At 35.4% G+C, this 18,370-nt stretch overlaps 1 protein-coding gene across 7 annotated transcripts in view; it reads right to left on the reverse strand.

Annotated features, from left to right (window-relative positions):
- Positions 1–18,370, reverse strand: part of DENND1B (DENN domain containing 1B) — a 259,477-nt gene that overhangs the window by 133,510 nt on the left and 107,597 nt on the right. For 5 of the 7 annotated variants that reach the window (XM_033416652.2, XM_049708637.1, XM_033416648.2 and 2 more), the window contains exons 6-7: positions 8,516–8,585; positions 2,658–2,738 (exon numbers count right to left, since the gene is read on the reverse strand). In XM_033416652.2, coding sequence (XP_033272543.1) covers positions 2,658–2,738; positions 8,516–8,585 — 151 coding nt within the window. The remainder of the gene's footprint in view (positions 1–2,657; positions 2,739–8,515; positions 8,586–18,370) is intronic. The other 2 variants (XM_049708669.1, XM_049708659.1) reach the window with 1 other exon arrangement.

The following is an 18,370-nucleotide window of genomic DNA, read 5'->3' on the forward strand; positions in this document are numbered from 1 at the left end:
GTCTTTGGGTATTAAGAAGCCTAGACATCTCTGACTTACAGTTCTTATTAATAAAGGTAAAGTGTTTCAATATCCAATATTTCTGAAATGTATTTTTATAAGATATTTAGTTACTCCTGAACAAATAATACTGTCAAATTTAGAGAATACATTTTTATTTCTCAGCTTTCCACAGCTGCCTCTATCATCTTAGCACTTACAGTATGTTTCCTTCACCATTTAACAAAGTGTTAGAATCACTTCATACATACAACTCTTCCAAAGAAAAACACTTATTTTCAGAAAATCCAGAGCTTTTCCTCCTTCTCCGGGGCATTTTTCCTTGTCCTTTGTACTTCATTCCCACTAACTGTGAACCTGCATTCTTTCGGCTTCAATGACGTCATACAAATCTGAGTTTCTCCTTAACTGCTCCTTCCTCCAGTCCTCTCCCTCCATGTACTCTCTTCTTCCATACAACTTCTTCGGGCAATTAGACCTTACCCTCTGCTCTATCCTCTCTACATTCTGCCCTTTAAATTGCTCAGTTATTCCCACAACCATGTCTGCAGATGACTCCCCGATTCCGGTTAACAATTCCAGGTTAGGGCTTCCCTGGTGGCGCAGTGGTTGAGAGTCCGCCTGCCGATACAGGGGACACGGGTTCGCGCCCCGGTCCGGGAAGATCCCACATGCCGCAGAGCGGCTGGGCCCGTGAGCCATGGCCGCTGAGCCTGCGCGTCCGGAGCCTGTGCTCCGCAACGGGAGAGGCCACAACAGTGAGAGGCCTGCGTACCGCTAAAAAAAAAAATTCCAGGTTATCCTTAGCTTTCCAGCCCCCAATCTCTAAATGACTACATAACATTTATTTCCACTTTGGCATTAAGCAACAAAAGAGGATTCAGACATAAAGGGGCCGAGAACATTATGCTGTTAACAAGGGAACATTTCACAGAGGTGGGAACTGAGCTAGTTCTAAAGATACATAGTCTACAAGAGGTTTTAGAGGAAGCTGTACAACCAAGAAAGCACAATGTTCACTCGAGAAGATGAACAGAAAACTGTGACCAGTGTAGAGAATCAATTCATGGGGAAAAAAACTGAGACAGAAAAGTGAAAAGCTGGATTGAGGCTAAGAAGTGGATGGTCCTGAAAGGCCAAAAATTTGGACAAATTCTACCGAAAATGGGGGACTACTAAAGGTTTTCATCAGGGGACTTTACATAGTTGAAGGAAGTTTGATCTTACAGCCTTTAGAAGGGACTGGAAGGAGAGGCTGTAGACTAAGGACTGCTTGAAGTGATGAGCACCCAGACTAGGCTGCTGCCACCAGAAATATAAAGAAGGAAACCACAGAGGGGAATATTATGATCAAACAAAATTAGAGGGGGAAATCTAAGCAAGAAGAAAGTTATTACCAAAGAAAGAATGAAATAAGGCTAACAGTTTCCTTATCTTGCAAATACCATATGCTAACACATATATATGGAATCTAAAAAAAAAAAAAAAAAGGGTTCAGACAGACCTAGGGGCAGGACAGGAATAAAGACGCAGATGTAGAGAATGGACTTGAGGACACGGGGAGGGGAGAAGGGTAAGCTGGGACGAAGTGAGAGAGTGGTATGGACATATATACACTACCAAATGTAAAATAGATAGCTAGTGGGAAGCAGCCGCATAGCACAGGGAGATCAGCTCAATGCTTCGTGACCACCTAGAGGGGTGGGATAGGGAGGGTGGGAGGGAGACGCAAGAGGGAGGAGATATGGGGATATATGTGTACGTATAGCTGATTCACTTTGTTGTACAGCAGGAACTAACACAACATTGTAAAGCAATTATACTCCAATAAAGATGTTAAATATAAAAAAACCACCAAAAGACCTATTAACACGATTACATACATTTCAAATTGCTTTCTCCTTCAATTTCTCTTGCATCATTATATATTTTCCTTCCTTAATCAGGACAGTTTATTGTTATTTTGGAAGAACCAAAATCAACATAGGTAAATTTTAACATTCTATTATATGCCAAATTAATGAAGAAAATTAACGAAAACATTCATATTTTGTGATTATTAATTTTGAACACTTACAAAGCCTCCCAAAGTACTAGGGTGATTTTAGTTATAGACAGTACAGTTCATTAAAAGTTTCAGTGGTAAATAATCTATACCACCACAGCCTTACTGCTTTGAGAAACTTTAATCATATTTCCAGTATTTGGTGATTATACTAAAAGATGTATTGAAGTATGGGGAAAGAGTTTTTTAACCCAGAATCTTTATCATATAGTTGGTTATACAGTACATTTTCAATACTTATTATGTACTGTTTTCATTTTATGAGGGGCATTTGGTATTGTATACTTGTGTGGGTGTGGGTGTGTATTTTCTTATTATGGACAGATTTTACCTGAAAATCAATGTTTCTTGCAATCAAAATATTCTCAGATATTTGGTAACTTTTAGCATATAATTTAAAAATCTGTGATTTAACAACTACCGAAGTATACATCTATCATATCATGTTATGATTAAAGCATGTCAGAAAGCCTCAATATCACCATGTAGTAATGTCAGTACAGGCATTAAAGTCTTCATGGCAGCATGGGTGACTCAGCAGAGTTTCTAAACTGCTGTGACTCAAAACATCAATTACTGACTCAATACTTACCACACTCAAATTGACAGGAGTGTTTGCCTTTGGTACTGGCTGGTTATAGAGTGATTTGAGAGTTTCATTCAAATCATCTTCCTAGAGTTAAAAAAAAAAAAAAAGTACATTTTATAAATGAAATAGGAACTAAGTAAATACAATTAAAACTACTTGACAAAATCATTCACTGTGCCTACTCACTTCAGACGTGTTATATACAGGCAGACCCTGGAGATATGGGGGGTTCAGTTCCAGACTACCGCAATTAAGCAAATATAGCAATAACGCGAGTCTCATGCATTTTTCAGTATCCTAGTGCATATGAAAGTTATGTTTACACTACACTGTAGTATATTGAATGTGCGATACCATTATGTCTAAAAAAAACAACATCATATCTTAATTTAAAATACTTTTTTAGCATACTAAACAATGCTAACCATCATCTGGGCCTTCAGCAAGTCAGAATCTTTTCACTGGTGGAGGGTTTGCCTCGATGTTGATGCTGCTGACTGATGAGGCTGGTGGGTGCTGAAGGGTGGGGTCGCCGTGGCAGTTTCTTCAAACAAGACAATAAACTTTGCTGCATCAACTGACTCTCCCTTTCATCGGCAGTCTGCGATGCTGTTTGATAGCATTTTACTCACAGTAGAACTTATTTCAAAATTGGAGTCAATCGTCTCAAACCCTGCTGCTGCTTCATCAACTAAGCTCATGTTATATTCCGAATCCTTTGTTGTCATTTCAACAATCGTCACGGCATCTTCACCAGGAGTAGATTCCATCTCAAAAAGCCACTTTCTTTGCTCATCCATAAAGAAGCGATTCTTCTTCTGTTCAAGTTTTATCATGAGATTGTAGCAACTGTCACATCTTCAGGCTCCACTTCTAATTCTCATTTCCTTGCTATTTCTACCACATCGGCAGTTACTTCCTCCAGTCAAGTCTTGAATCCCCCCAACTCAAAGTCATCCAATAGGGTTGGAATCAACTTATTCAAGCTCCAGTGAATATTGATATTTTACCTCTTCCCATGAACCAAAAGTGTTCTTAATGGCATCTAAAATGGTGAATCTTTCCCAGAGGGTTTTCAATTTACTGTGCCCAGATCCATCAGAGGAATCACTATCCGTGGCAGCTACAGTCTCCCGCAATGTATTTCTTAAATAATAAGACTTAATAATAAATTTTAAAATGATAAATACAATAAATATAAACATAAATTTAAAATAATGATAATAAATAAAAGTCAAAATTACTCCTTGATCAACAGGCTGAAGAATGGATGTTGTGTTAGCAGGCGTGAAGAAAACAATAATCTTGTTGTCCATTTCCATCAGAGCCCTTGGGTGACCAGAGGCACTGTCAATAAACAGTAATATTTTGAAAGGAATTTTTTTCTGAGCAGTAGGTCTCAACAGTGGGTTTAAGATATTCAGTAAACCATGCTGTAAACAGATGTGCTGTCATCCAGGCTTTGTTGTTCCATTTATAGAGCACAGGCAGAGTAGATTCAGCATAATTCTTAAGGGTCCTAGGATTTTTGGAATAATAAATGAGCATTGGCTTCAACTTAAAGTCACCAGCTGCACTAGCCCCTAAGGAGTCAGCCTGTCCTTTGAAGCTTTGAAAAGTAGGCACTGACTTCTCCTCTCCAGCTATGAAAGTCCTAGATTGCATCTTCTTCCAACAGAAGGCTGTTTCCTCTACACTGAATATCTGTTGTTTAGTGCAGCCACCTTCATTAATTATCTTAGGAGATGTCCTGGATCTTGCTGCAGCTTCTACATCAGCACTTGCTGCTTCACCTTGCACTTTATGTTAAACGGATGGCTTCTTTCCTTAAACCTCATTAAACCAACCTCTGCCAGCTTCAGTCTTTCCTTCTGCAGCCTCTTCGCCCCTCTCAGCCTTCGCAGAGTTGAAGAGAGGTAGAACCTTGCTGTGGATGAGGCTTTGGCTTAAAGGAATGTTGTGGCTGCTTTGATCTTCTATCTAGACCACTAAAACTTTCTCCATATCAGCAATAAGGCTGTTTTGCTTTCTTACCATTCATGTGTTCACTGAAGTAGTACTTTTAATTTGCTTCAAGAACTTTTCCTTTGCATTCACAACTTGGCCAACTATTTAGTGCAGAGGAATGCTTGCATTTTCCATTTTAATTTTAAAATCACAAACCTAGTTTTTAAGAAATAGGTACAATTTAAGTAAGATTATTGTACTAAGATGCCACTTTGATGCAAGATGCAAATATTCTAAATACTTCTTTTCTAAGTAGCTCTTAGTTACTATTTGCCCCATGCTAAATGGGATGACGTAAAATATATAACACATCTACTTTATGGGATTTGTACAGTAATAATGTACCTTGATGTGCACACTCACTTTTCTGAATTACACATACAAATCCAGCAATAAATACGTGAAGGTAGCTTCTCATATACATAGTTATTTTTATTCTCTCTTAAAATGTTTATGTTGGGAGAATAAACCAAAGGTAAAGGCAGTTGTTCAAAGAAGTTAATCATTCATTTTAAGGGATATGGATACAAGACACACATGACTTCTCACAATTTCTCATAACTTGACTATGAAAACTTAATAATTCAGATCTCTACAAATTCTTGCAAGAGTGTGTACTCAAAACTGCCTATTTTCGTTAGTGTATATATGTCAATGCTACTCTCACTTCACCCCAGCTTCCCCCTCTCCCCCGTGTCCTCAAGTCCATTCTCTATGTCTGCGAATGTAAAATAGATAGCTAATGGGAAGCAGCCGAATAGCACAGGGAGGTCAGCTCTGTGCTTTGTGACCACCTAGAGGGGCGGGATAGGGAGGGTGGGAGGGAGGGGATATGGGGATATATGTATGCATATAGATGATTCACTCTGTTGTACAACAGAAACTAACACAGTATTGTGAAGCAATTATACTCCAATAAAGATCTATTAAAAAAAAACAAAACTGCCTATTTGAAATTCTCTTTAGAATGACCTAACAAGAAGGACTCTAAAGCATTCATCACTTGACCATTTAAGCAGTGAAATGTACCACAGGATATTCTGGACGATAGTGATGTTCTGTGTATACAAAATCCTTATGGAAACAAATTTTTTAAATGTCTAGCTTTTAAGCATCCTTTGTAGTTGCCTAATGCTGATCAGGTAAGGATAACTGACTGTGAATCTAAATTCCAATCTAAATACCCTGTGGCACTGAATTAACAATGAAAAGAAAAATTATTACACTCATAGATTTACTTCCAGTTATTGATTAATACTGTGAACTTATAATTTTTTTTTCCTCTAATTAGGAACACAAATGTAGTCTCCCTCACTTCCTCTCTTCAGGAAACCACAGTATGTTTTTTTACATATTCCAGTACTACGTATGGTCTCAGGGAGCATATGACATACAATAAGTATAAGTATTAAGTTTCTGAAGGTAACATATTCAAAAGTTGGACAACTAATACAATTAATGTTGGTTCCACATGTTTACTCAAAAACACAAAGAACAAGAAACTATAATGAAGCAGAATTCTGGTTTTGGGTTTTCGATGCAATAATTGAATACTGCTATTTCCAGTTATTTTCTTAGGAAAATGAATGACTGAATAGCTTAAATATAAAATTGTTCAAGTGTAAAATGACCTTCTAATGAATACTTCACAGAAGTACATCAAGTGTAGAGAGGGAAATGTTTACACACACAGCACATGCACACAAACCCTGGACTTTTGACAAACACTAAAAACATGCTATTATGTTATAATAATAAAATTTGATTGCCAAATTAGGAGATTGCTCACTAGAAGAGTAAAAGAAGTGTCTTAATTTATTAATAATACATTTAAATTCTATTTAATAAAAAGTATCTGGAGTAGTATTTGTATTGAGTTTAGGTCTGTTTTTAAAGATATTTACACTGAATTTTAAAAGATGAGTGTTCTACCAGTGTTCTAGGAAATTTAAGTGGCTCCAAATAATTGGATAGTATATTGTGTGTAGAAAAGTGGGAGCAGAGAAGCCAAGAAGGACTATCAGATGGCAGATCATGAAGCTTCTAATATGTCAAGCTGCACACATGTTTAGATTTTATTCTAAGAAAAAAAAGGAACCACTGAGAGGATTATAAGCAAGCAGTAAAATGATATAATCAGGTTTCAGAAAGATCATTCTTAGAGATCAGAATATGGTGGTACTTAACAACTAAGAATGTGCATAAGATGCCCATAAGTAATTTCTAGAGAGAAGAGAAAAGAACACTAAGAACACCAAAATTCTAGGTGTAGATAAAGGAAAAAGTTCAAAGAAAGACTGAGGCTATAACTAAAAGCAAAGAAAACACAATGTCAGATGACCAAACAAAATACAGTCTCAAGTGTGGAGGAGTATCAAGTAAGAATTTAAGCAGATAGTCAGAGACCAGAAAATATACCCTACATTTCAAAATTAGAAAGCAACAACAGGCAATCACTGCAGACTTTTTTTTTAAAAAAAACTTTTATTTGAATTAAATTGCATCAAATAGCATAGCTAATATCTTAGTAAATTAGTCCTTGTTTAAAATAGGGAAGAATGATTAAGGGGAAAATTTACAAACTATCATCCCAGAGAAGTTCATTAATTCAAAGCAAACTTCAGTTTCTGTTTTGTTTTTATTTTTAAGAAAAAAGAATAAAGGTGTAAAGATAAATATAAGAGCTAAAGTTATAAAATTCTTAGAAGAAAAAAAGAAAGCTTCATGCATGACATTGGATTTGCAAATTATTTCTTGACATGACACCAAAAGCACAAAGCAACAAAAGACAAAAACAGATAAATTGGACTTCATGAAAGTTAAAAACTTTTGTGCATCAAAGGACACTATCAACAAAGTAAAAAGACAACCCACAGAATGGGAGAAAATATTTGCAAATCATATATCTGAAAAGGATTAATATCTGAATATGTAAATAACTCCCACTCCTCAACAACAACATGAAGACCCGATTAAAAAATGGCGAAGGACCTGAATAAATAATTCTCCAAAGAAGATATACAATGACCAATAAGCACATGAAAAGACTCTATCTCACTAATGTTTAGGGAAACGCACATGAAAGCCACAAACATATACCACTTCACACCCATTAGGATGGCCATTATAAAAACAAAACAAAACGAAAACAAAAAATAACTGCTGAGGAGGATATGGGGAAACTGGAACCCTGTGCATTGCCCCTGGGAATGTAAATTGATGCACCCACTGTGGAAAATGTTATGGCAGTTCTCCAAAAAGTTAAACACGGAATTACCATGTTATTCAGCGGTTCTACTTCTGGGAATATACTCAAAAGAATACACGGACTCAAACAGTTATTTGTACACCCACGTTCATAGCCGCTTTGTTCACAACCGCCGAAAGGTGGAAGCAACACAAGTGTTCATCTAAGTCTGAATGAATAAACAAAATGTGGTGTGTGAATAACAGAATATTATTCACCCGCAAACAGGGAGGAAATTCTGACATACACTACAACATGGATGAACTCTGAAACATGAAGTGAAATATGCCAGTCACAGAAGGATCTATATTATATCATTCTACTTATACGAGGTACATGGTCCCATGCAGACAGACAGAAAGTAGTATGATGGTTGTTGCCAGGGACTTGGCAAGGGCAGGGAGGAATGGGAAGTTGCTGTTTAATGGGTAGAGAGATTCAATTTGGGAAGTAAAAAGGTTGTAAAGATGATGGTACTGATCACTGCAGAACAATGTGAATGTATTTAATGGTACAGAACTGTACACTTAAAGACAGTTAAAATGGTAAATATCATGTTAGGTGTATTTTACCACAATTTAAAAAATGGGGAAAAAACATGACTTACCAGTTCCTTAGCCAAGTAGTCTGCCAGAGTATTTAGAAGCTTGTAATATACTTCAAACCATGGCAGGTAACTGTAAAAAAAAAAAAAACAAAAAACTTTAAAAATGTGTGTGTGTGTGTGTGTGTGTGTGTGTGTGTGTATCATTTAGAATCAAGAAACAAGATGGCAAAATAACATCAAATCTAGATTATTTCAAACAGGTTGATCCTGGAGGGCAAAAAAGAACTATACCCATGTTCTCTTTACTGTTACAGTAAAATTTTACATATAATGTACTATTAGTTTTCATAAAGTAATCAGAATCCAAAATTCCATTATAAAGGTTATTCATTACACGCTTCTATTTTATGTTAGCAGCACCAAAAATCACTTAATCCCACTGTGTGGTAAGCATGGTATGAGTGCACCAAAAGCACTCATAGAATAAAAATTAACCACTGTAATAAGATAATATCAAATAAAAACTAATTTTAAAAAGCTTTTAAAACAAAGATATAATCATTTCTTTTTAAATATTACTGGATTAAATATATAAAAAATAGAATTATGTGCTTATTAATTAAATCAATTCTTTGGAAATTGATGTTTACGTAGGATGGTAAATTTCAAAATAAATATCAGTACAAGAAAGCCTATTTTAAAAATTATAAATATTATAAATAGCATTTAAGTATCAAAAACACGTATAATTTAAAAATCATTTTGATTCATTTTGCTAGATACAAATATAATTAATTTTATGAAAGCAAAATACTAAATCCAAAAATCAATTGTACAAAATAAAATCTGTACTCCTTTTCAACAAATTAAGGTATGTATATTTAAAATCTATCCAAAGTTTTTAATTGTTTATTAAAATGTACACTTTTCACATATAAGAGTAAATCACAACACACACCAGTGTAGTTAATTATCAGTTAACAAATATTCATTTTTTTCTTCAAAGAATGACTGCAACAGACTACTTTTTAAGAGAAAAAAGTGTGATACTTTTACTACACAATTATATACTGACAAGAGTACAGATACACAAAACAGATTTCATAATCAATGACTAGAGCTTAGAAAAACAGCATTCTTTCTGCATTTTTTTCATTTAATGTCTGATTTATTAGTGACCATGAATGATGCTTTTTAATTAGGAGTTGCCTGAAGTCATAACAAAAGAACAGTCAGGTAAATGACAGCATCCTTACTCAGCAGAATGCTATAGAGTTCTTTAAAATGATCATTATAAATAGTAAGTAATGATACAAAAGAGACCTATCATATTTTAAAATATCTACCAACTTTTCATTAAATCTAGCATATTGAGTAGTACATCCATTTATCTCTGTGCCCTTTGGAAATGCCACTAAAATGACTGTAAATAAATAAAAAGGGTATAAATTAATGAGGACAAGGCAAATGCAATAGAAAGCAACAAAGGTGAATGGCTTTGTAAAGGTGGTAAGCAAGCAAAGAATAACTGACTTTGCAGAAAAGAGAAAACCAAAACCTGAGTGTCAAGAGAAGGGAAAATGACCATTAGCCAATAGACTGGCCCCCACAGCATCCTGAGACACTGATCTGGGAATTTCTCAAAGGAAGAAAACACCTCAAAGGCCCTATATTTTCTTGTGAAACTAACCACTGCACATACAATGATGCTAATTCAGTTTAGTGCCTCTATCTTAAATATAAATTAACGGTCCAACCACCAGATATTTGAGGAAATACAGACACCAATACAAACATAAAAGGAACTCCAAGTAAACAAAGACAATACAAACACCAGGTGAAAGTTTCAGAAATTATCATTAATATCCACAGGAGCTGAATAAAGAACAGGAAGCTTTTTTTTTCATTGTTCTAATCTAGTATTTATTTTATTTTTTTTAATTTTTTAACATCTTTATTGGAGTATAATTGCTTTACAATGGTGTGTTAGTTTCTGCTTTATAACAAAGTGAATCAGTTATACATATGTCCCCATATCTCTTCCCTCTTGCGTCTCCCTCCCTCCCACCCTCCCTATCCCACCCCTCTAGGTGGTCACAAAGAACCGAGCTGATCTCCCTGTGCTATGCGGCTGCTTCCCACTAGCTATCTATTTTACGTTTGGTAGTGTATATATGGAAGCAACCTAAGTGTCCATCGACAGATGAATGGCTAAAGAAGATGTGGCACATATATACAATGGAATATTACTCAGCCATAAAAAGAAACGTAATTGAGTTACTGTAGTGAGGTGGATGGACCTAGAGTCTGTCATAAAGAGTGAAGTAAGTCAGAAAGAGAAAAACAAATACCGTATATATATGGAATCTAAGACAACAAAAAAGGTCATGAAGAACCGAGGGGCAAGATGGGAAGAACAGGATGCTTTTAAACAAAATGAAATATAAAAAAGGAGAAAGAAGTGAAAAAATAAATTTTTAGACAATAAGAACAAGTTCTTATAAATTCAAAATACAAATGCTAAAAAAAATTAAAATCAATAGAAAGGGGGCTTCCCTGGTGGCGCAGTGGTTGAGAGTCCGCCTGCCAATGCAGGGGACATGGGTTCGTGCCCCGGTCCGGGAAGATCCCACATGCATGGAGCGGCTGGGCCCGTGAGCCATGGCCGCTGAGCCTGCGTGTCCGGAGCCTGTGCTCTGCAACGGGAGAGGCCACAACAGTGAAAGGCCCACGTACCGCAAAAAAAAAAAAAAAAAGAAAAATCCATAGAAAGATTAGAACCTAAATGAAGAATATCTCTTAGGAACTAGGATAAAGAGATAAACAGATAGAAAATAAGAGTAAATATTAAAATATCAGTGTATCAACCTCGACTATCATGTAGTTGACTAATACTGGTTCTAAAAAAAAAAGAGGGGAAAAAAGAAATGAAAATTTCATTTTAAAAATTACTAGAGGGCTTCCCTGGTGGTGCAGTGGTTGAGAGTCCGCCTGCCGATGCAGGGGACACGGGTTCGTGCCCCGGTCTAGGAAGATCCCACATGCCGCGGGGCGGCTGGGCCCGTGAGCCATGGCCGCTGAGCCTGCGTGTCCGGAGCCTGTGCTCCGCAACGGAAGAGGCCACAACAGTGAGAGGCCCGCGTACCGCCAAAAAAAAAAAAAATTACTAGAAAAATCCCGGAACTTTAGACATGAGTTTCCACATTGAAAGTGCCACTGGGGTAACTGTAAAATAAATGAGCCAAACCAGAGTATCACAGTGAAATTGCAGAACAGGGGCAACAGAGAAGCACCTAAGAATTTCCAAAGAGACAAAACAGGTAGCGTACGAAGGCATCAAATCCAAAATGTCCCTGAACCTCTGTCTCAACAGCAATTCTGGGAAGTCAGAAGATAATGCCTCCAAAAGGCAGAGGTTAAATCCCTTGCAACCTAGAATTCTTTGTCCAGAGAAACTATCAATCAAGTTTGGGGATAGACTAATAGCAGTTTCAGTCTTTCTAGAACTCAAAAATTTACCTTCTCCATAATATTCTTGGGAAGCGACAAAATGCAAGAGTGAGGTAGAAAGGAGGAATATGGGGATATAGAGACAAGAAACTGAATTCCAGGGAAGAACAGGTAAGTCTAAGGATAAATGTGCCAAAGCCTGGTAAGCAACCAGTCCAGATGGAAACAGGGATGAGGGCATTGGGTAGGATTTTCTGGGACAGGGGGTTGCAACAAGCTGACAGCCTCATGTGGGAGTCTCGAAAAACCTGGGTGAGTATGTGCCAAAGCTCTGACGGTTTGGGGAAAATCTAAGAATCAGAAGTTAGCATAGGTAATCTCAATTTTCACGTTTAAGTTACTCAACTCTTCTAACCCTAGTGCTTAGATAGCTAATCTACTTTCTACCATACCTTTTGCTTACAAAAAAAAAACCCTTAAACATTACTAATACTGTTTTTAGATTATCAACTCAATATCATGCAAATTACCACATCGTATTTTCCATACTCATTATAACTCAATGAAATAATTTTCATGGAGGATGTCCTGCTAAGACACACTGTAGTTCCTTGGATACAGTACAATTTCTTTCATTTGAAGTCACTTCATAGTCACATTTCAACTTTTAACAGCCTGAAGAAATTGCTATTTCAAGAAAATGTCGATGTGTTATGTAATTCAGATCTATATGCTCAGATGAGATGAGACCTAATCTATTCAAGGAACATGCAGGTCTGTTTCTATCCTGCTCTCAAGAATCTTAAGATAAAGCAAGATTTATTGACTTTAGGTGGTTTGCATGTCTACCTGTTAATCCTTATACTGTCATTTTCACCTTACTCAAATAATGTGGAACCTTGTTTAAACTTCCTTCCTGGTTCACTATAAAAATAAGATATGTAATAAATATCTCATAATTATAAGTTATTGCAAAGTGAGAGAATCTCTTTTTTCTAGACCAAATGTTCTGGTTTTCTCATCTTTACGTTATTACTTTTCATCGATTATCTTCCCCTTCCAATTTCTTTTCAAATTATGAAAACAAACTGGAATCCAATTTTTCATTAAAAAGCTAGTTTATACCAAAAAACCCACAATTTATTTGTAAGATTATGGACCTGTTTTTGAAAATGAAACAAACTGAATTAATAATTGATTAACAGTCAGTTCACTTTTCAAAATTTAACAGTGCTAGGTATTTTGGTATCATTTTACAAGTACTATTATTTTTTATTATCTCCAAGAATACTTTCAACTGCATTGCATCCTGATACCAGGCTATGTTTGTTCTTTATACAGGGATGCTGGATTTTGTTCTCATGTTCATTCAACTCTTGACTCTATTATATATAGATCACTGCTATAAATCAGACTAATATAATTTTTTAACTATTACAACAAGGCTTACACCTATGAGATATTTCTCACAGTGATCTCTAAGGCTCCATCATGCTTAGTTATTTCTGTTTGGACAGTAAGACTTACTAGTCAGGTCTATGCCCATCTAGGGAGTAGAGAGCAGAATCTAAGAATCAGAGATTCCACACATTAAAATAACTGGAAGTACAGAGAATAAAACTTCTTAGGCACTAACTATAGGTATGAAAATACGCTAGGTACTTTATACGTGTTCTCTCATTTAATTCTTATAATAATACTATGATGTATATTTGACTAAACTAAGGTAAAACAACTTATCCAGGGTCACAAAGCTACCAAATGGCAAGCCTGAGATTAGAACTCTGAGCAATAATACATGCTCAGGGGTCTACCAATCACCCAATACAGGCATGTACTTCTATAATACCCAGCCTTTGAATAAACATTGTCCAATGACCAGAGGTTTTCAGGAAGCTGCATAAAATGTGAACAAAATTCATTCATTCTAGTTTAATCTTAAATCAGCCTACTTATAATTTCTATACACTAAAGTAAATTCTATCTTCTAAAATTTGTTTAACTAATGTTCAGAGCATTACCTTCCTTTCTGCCTCTTAAATTATATTTTATTCATATGGGCAAATTTCCCAGCAGATAAACATCTGGTTGACTCTTTCATTTCACAGATTGGTAATTCCTTCTAATTATAGATTTTAGTACTGCTTATACGTTCATCACTGTGGATAAAAATTTTGAGAAGGATATGGCCTGCAACATGGTACAAGATCTCTGCCCAAACAACATAAATCTATCAACATCTAAGTAAATTTCGATCAATAAGAAGACTCATAACTGCATTATCTATTGTCTAGCCAACATTTTTCTCTATATATAATGTGTTCATGAGAGATAATGGGACAGACTCTTTCAAATTTCTACAACAGCACTGCCTGATACACCAGTAAGTACCATCACCATAAAGAACTGAGTTTAGTTACACACAATCTGCTTCGTGAACATGTACTGGTTCTTGGTGATAACTAGCTCCTTTTTAAGAGTACATATCATTCATCTTTTTTTAATGAAAACATCACTTGTATCCAAGTGGCACTACTCTGTAACCTAGTCACGCTCTTAGGATGTCAAGGAAACAGGGACATTTTCCGTTGCAAATAAACAACAGCATCCAGAGCGGAGGGTGCAAACTGGCTACATGCAGACATACCCAGCCCACAGTCATATTCTGTTTGGGCAACGCACCATTGTTGTTGTTGAACTGAGTAAGTGGCCAACTTCTAAATCAGATAATTCACTTAAAAATCTAGATTTCTTCTCTTAAAAATCAAAAGAACTGGCAATACTGGTAAAATACTGTAACCAGTATTTTAACTTTGCAACAAATACCTAAAGCTGGGTAACAGCTTCTGTCTTTGGATGGGGCATGTGTTATTTATTTGGATCACCCCAATTTCCTACTGTCAGCCAAACCTGCTTATCTCATTTTAGGCCCTTATCTTGTCCCTACAGGTAACTGAATTCACAACCCCTGGTATGGTGCAACTATTCAACAGGAAGTCCTGCTTACTTTTTTATATGACAAGAAAATGGTCCGGGGTACACAAAGTAGTCAATAATTCAAATATTTTAACAAGATTCCATTGCACAGTTTAAAGATAAAACGTGTGCCAAAAAAATACATACACACATAGATATAAAATAAATATTATAAATTATACAAGCTTATCTTGCTCAGGTAAGAAATGTTATTCTCATGTTTTTATTTTTGTGGTTTTTAGATACTTTTCAAACAACATAAGTTCAAGGCAATTAATTTTTAACTAATGTATAAGCTCCTAAGCTGATGGTCGTTAAGTTAAAATAGTTTTCACTAAATTTTACAGTCCCAATCTGTTTTTGTACAACCAAACACAAAAATCCCAGAAAGTTTTAAAAAATGTATTCAACATATAATGACTAAATAAGACACTTTACTTGAATTTTATAAAACTGAAAATGTAGTTCTTTAACAAAGGATTCCTGGGACTTTCATAGTCTTGTAAACATACATAAATGTAAAACAAATACATGAAGGCCAATTATTTTAAAACGAAAGTCAAAGCATCTCCTAAGATTATTTCCTTAATTTTTCATAAAGACATAAGGCAAAGGACAGATGTATATGTAAAGCCATGCGAGACTTCCCTCACACTTGGCTTCCACTATCGAGCTGATAAAACTTTTACATCCAAAAGTCAAAGGTTAAATAAAGGAAAGGAAATGTTTTTTGTCAAACAGTCAGGTAACCACTAACAGTCTAAGTGCTCAGCAGGAACCTAACTTAGAGTAATCAAATAAAACGAAGGAAACTGCCTTTCCGTAGAAAAATGTCTAATGTCTAGAGGCTGTTTTTCTGCCTGGAAAATTGACACAAAATGTGTAAAATTGAAACATTCTGCTTCTAAGGGACTTGCTTCAAGGAAGAGTGTGAAAGCCTCAAGTTTGGTATGAGTTACAGGGGATGTGGGCAGGGAGGACTACAAAGGCCCCAAACATCAAACTGTCTTCCTTATGACAGTATTTAATTTTGAACCCTTGGCGACAACTTTATAGTTGTAAAATTATGTTAATCAAATTAGGGGAAAAGTTACTTCTTGCATTTTTGCTATTATACGAAAGCAATTCTAAATACAAACAATGGCATGATTTAAATTAGTAATATCTCAGGGTTTGTTTGTTTTGTTTTGTTTTGCGGTACGCAGGCCTCTCACTGTTGTGGCCTCTCCCGTTGCGGAGCACAGGCTCTGGACGCGCAAGCTCAGCGGCCATGGCTCCCGGGCCCAGCCGCTCCGCGGCACGTGGGATCTTCCCGGACCGGGGCATGAACCCGTGTCCCCTGTGTCCCCTGCATCGGCAGGCGGACTCTCAACCACTGCGCCACCAGGGAAGCCCTCAGGGTATTTTTGAAATCTTGTTAAAGTAGGAGAGACATGCCATAGAAAAGGCTAAAGCATACAAAAATTCAAAATTAAATATTGACTTTTATATTAAATAAACCTGAATTGTAATATTTCTTCTACAGAGAGAATGAAACAAATACAAATTAAATACACTTACTTTCAAAACTTATAATAGCATAAATCCAGTCAAAGAAGAACCCATGGTTTTTGAGAGCATTGTGTGCAAATTTTCTAGCTTAGAACTCTAAGGTAAATCTAAATTACTTTCAAGTCTTATATAATGGCATCATCCAGGATGAAAAGTAGCTTTAAAGCTTTATGTGAAAATTTTCTAGCTCATAACTCTAAGGCATAGAGTAGTTTTTATTAATAATGTATATAAATCACTTAGCAAAATGCCTCGCTTATAGTAAACAAACACTAAATGATGTTATTAATTTATGTGTTATTATTAGTATTATCATTGTCATCTCTAACCTAAAAGTCTTAGTTATTCAAGAAATCCAACACTCAGAGTTATTTTTTGCTTTTCTAATGAAAATTTACTACCAATTTGTATTTAATTTTACTTTGTATTAAAAAATCTTAAACATCCTTAAATGTATCCCATTTTCATTATGACTACTCTTTAGGGACCTAAAATATTTTAAACTGTTCGATGTCAACAAAAACTCAAGAGATATTTATACTTTTCTTTTAAAATTTAGATCATTAAAACACAAACTCAAACATTAGAAGGTAAAATAAATGAAGAGTTTTTTTTTTAAATGAAGAGTTTTTTGATGAAGATATATAGTTGATCACAATAAAAAATTTTAGTGTTTAACAGGATATAAAGACAACAGGAGAAATTATTAATTTCTATCTAAGAATCTTAAATCACTGATACTAAAAATGACCTCTGAATAATCAATCCAGTATTATCTCGCAACAATAACTAAAAATGTAGTGTGTTTCAATATAAATGCACTAATTTTTCACAAAAGACAGCTTCAAGAAAAAGACGCTAAAATTTTTTCATATTTGAAAGTCATAATATACTCCAGGTAAAGAAATAAGTAACTAGTTTTAAAAACTATAATCAGAAAGGAAATCATCTTTATGCTAAATCTCAACTTTTAAGAAAAAGAAGTGAAATGACCAATTGTCAGATTAAGCATGTACAAAAATTCTCAGCACTTACAGTGGATAATATGAAAGCCACAGAAGCTTTTTCAATTTATTAACTGCTTCTATACATATTCATTCACTTTACCAACTGTGAATAAACACTACAGTTAAATATTTAGTTTGCTATCCAATAGAAAGATTTATAAATGTGTCTTAACAAGACATGGAAATAAGTCTAGAATGAATACCAAAATTTAAGCAATGATTATGTTTTACAAATATAAGTGCCTTTACTTTCTTTTTCTTTATTTTCTTCCAATTTTTCTATAGTAAAATAAATTACTTTTGTTAACAGAAAAGCATGGTTAAAGACACATATTTCTGTGTCTTGCTTATTCAAGTATTTTGTCATTTTTCTCAATAAATTTTAGCCCTATTAATGCTTAATTCTAAGAAGCCTTAGAATTTAGGACTTAGAATTAAGCCTGAATTCTAAGAGGACCAGGACATTCCCAAAACACTGAATGCAAACATTACTCTAAAGCCCTGGCAGCCACCAGTGAACACTCAGAACACTAGCAGAGGTGGCCTTCTCTCACAGAACCCCTGGAAGCAGCAGAGTCTGGAATTCAAGAAATTGGCCTTTAAAGGAAGAGACCTGATTGCCCCAACCAATCCCATGAATAATTCGTTTGCTGCTTCTACCTTCCCTTCCCACAACCCTTCAAAAATGACTAAATTCTAAGTCTTGGTTTTATATGAAGCTAAACAAACTTTCTCCTACTACATCTTAAGGATACGATGAAATTGAGTGTTGTTGGAAGAGAAAAAATAATAGAAAATAAATTGTAGGTGTAGTCACATTTCTCCTGTCCTCTCACAAAGCATTTCCACCACGTTGAACATTCTGTGTTGAAATTACAGAAAAACACTAATATCTGGCTCTAAGATGGTGATGGGAAGGTCACCTCACAAG

Source organism: Orcinus orca, chromosome 1 (assembly GCF_937001465.1).
Source record: "Orcinus orca chromosome 1, mOrcOrc1.1, whole genome shotgun sequence".
Classification (NCBI taxonomy): domain Eukaryota; kingdom Metazoa; phylum Chordata; class Mammalia; order Artiodactyla; family Delphinidae; genus Orcinus; species Orcinus orca.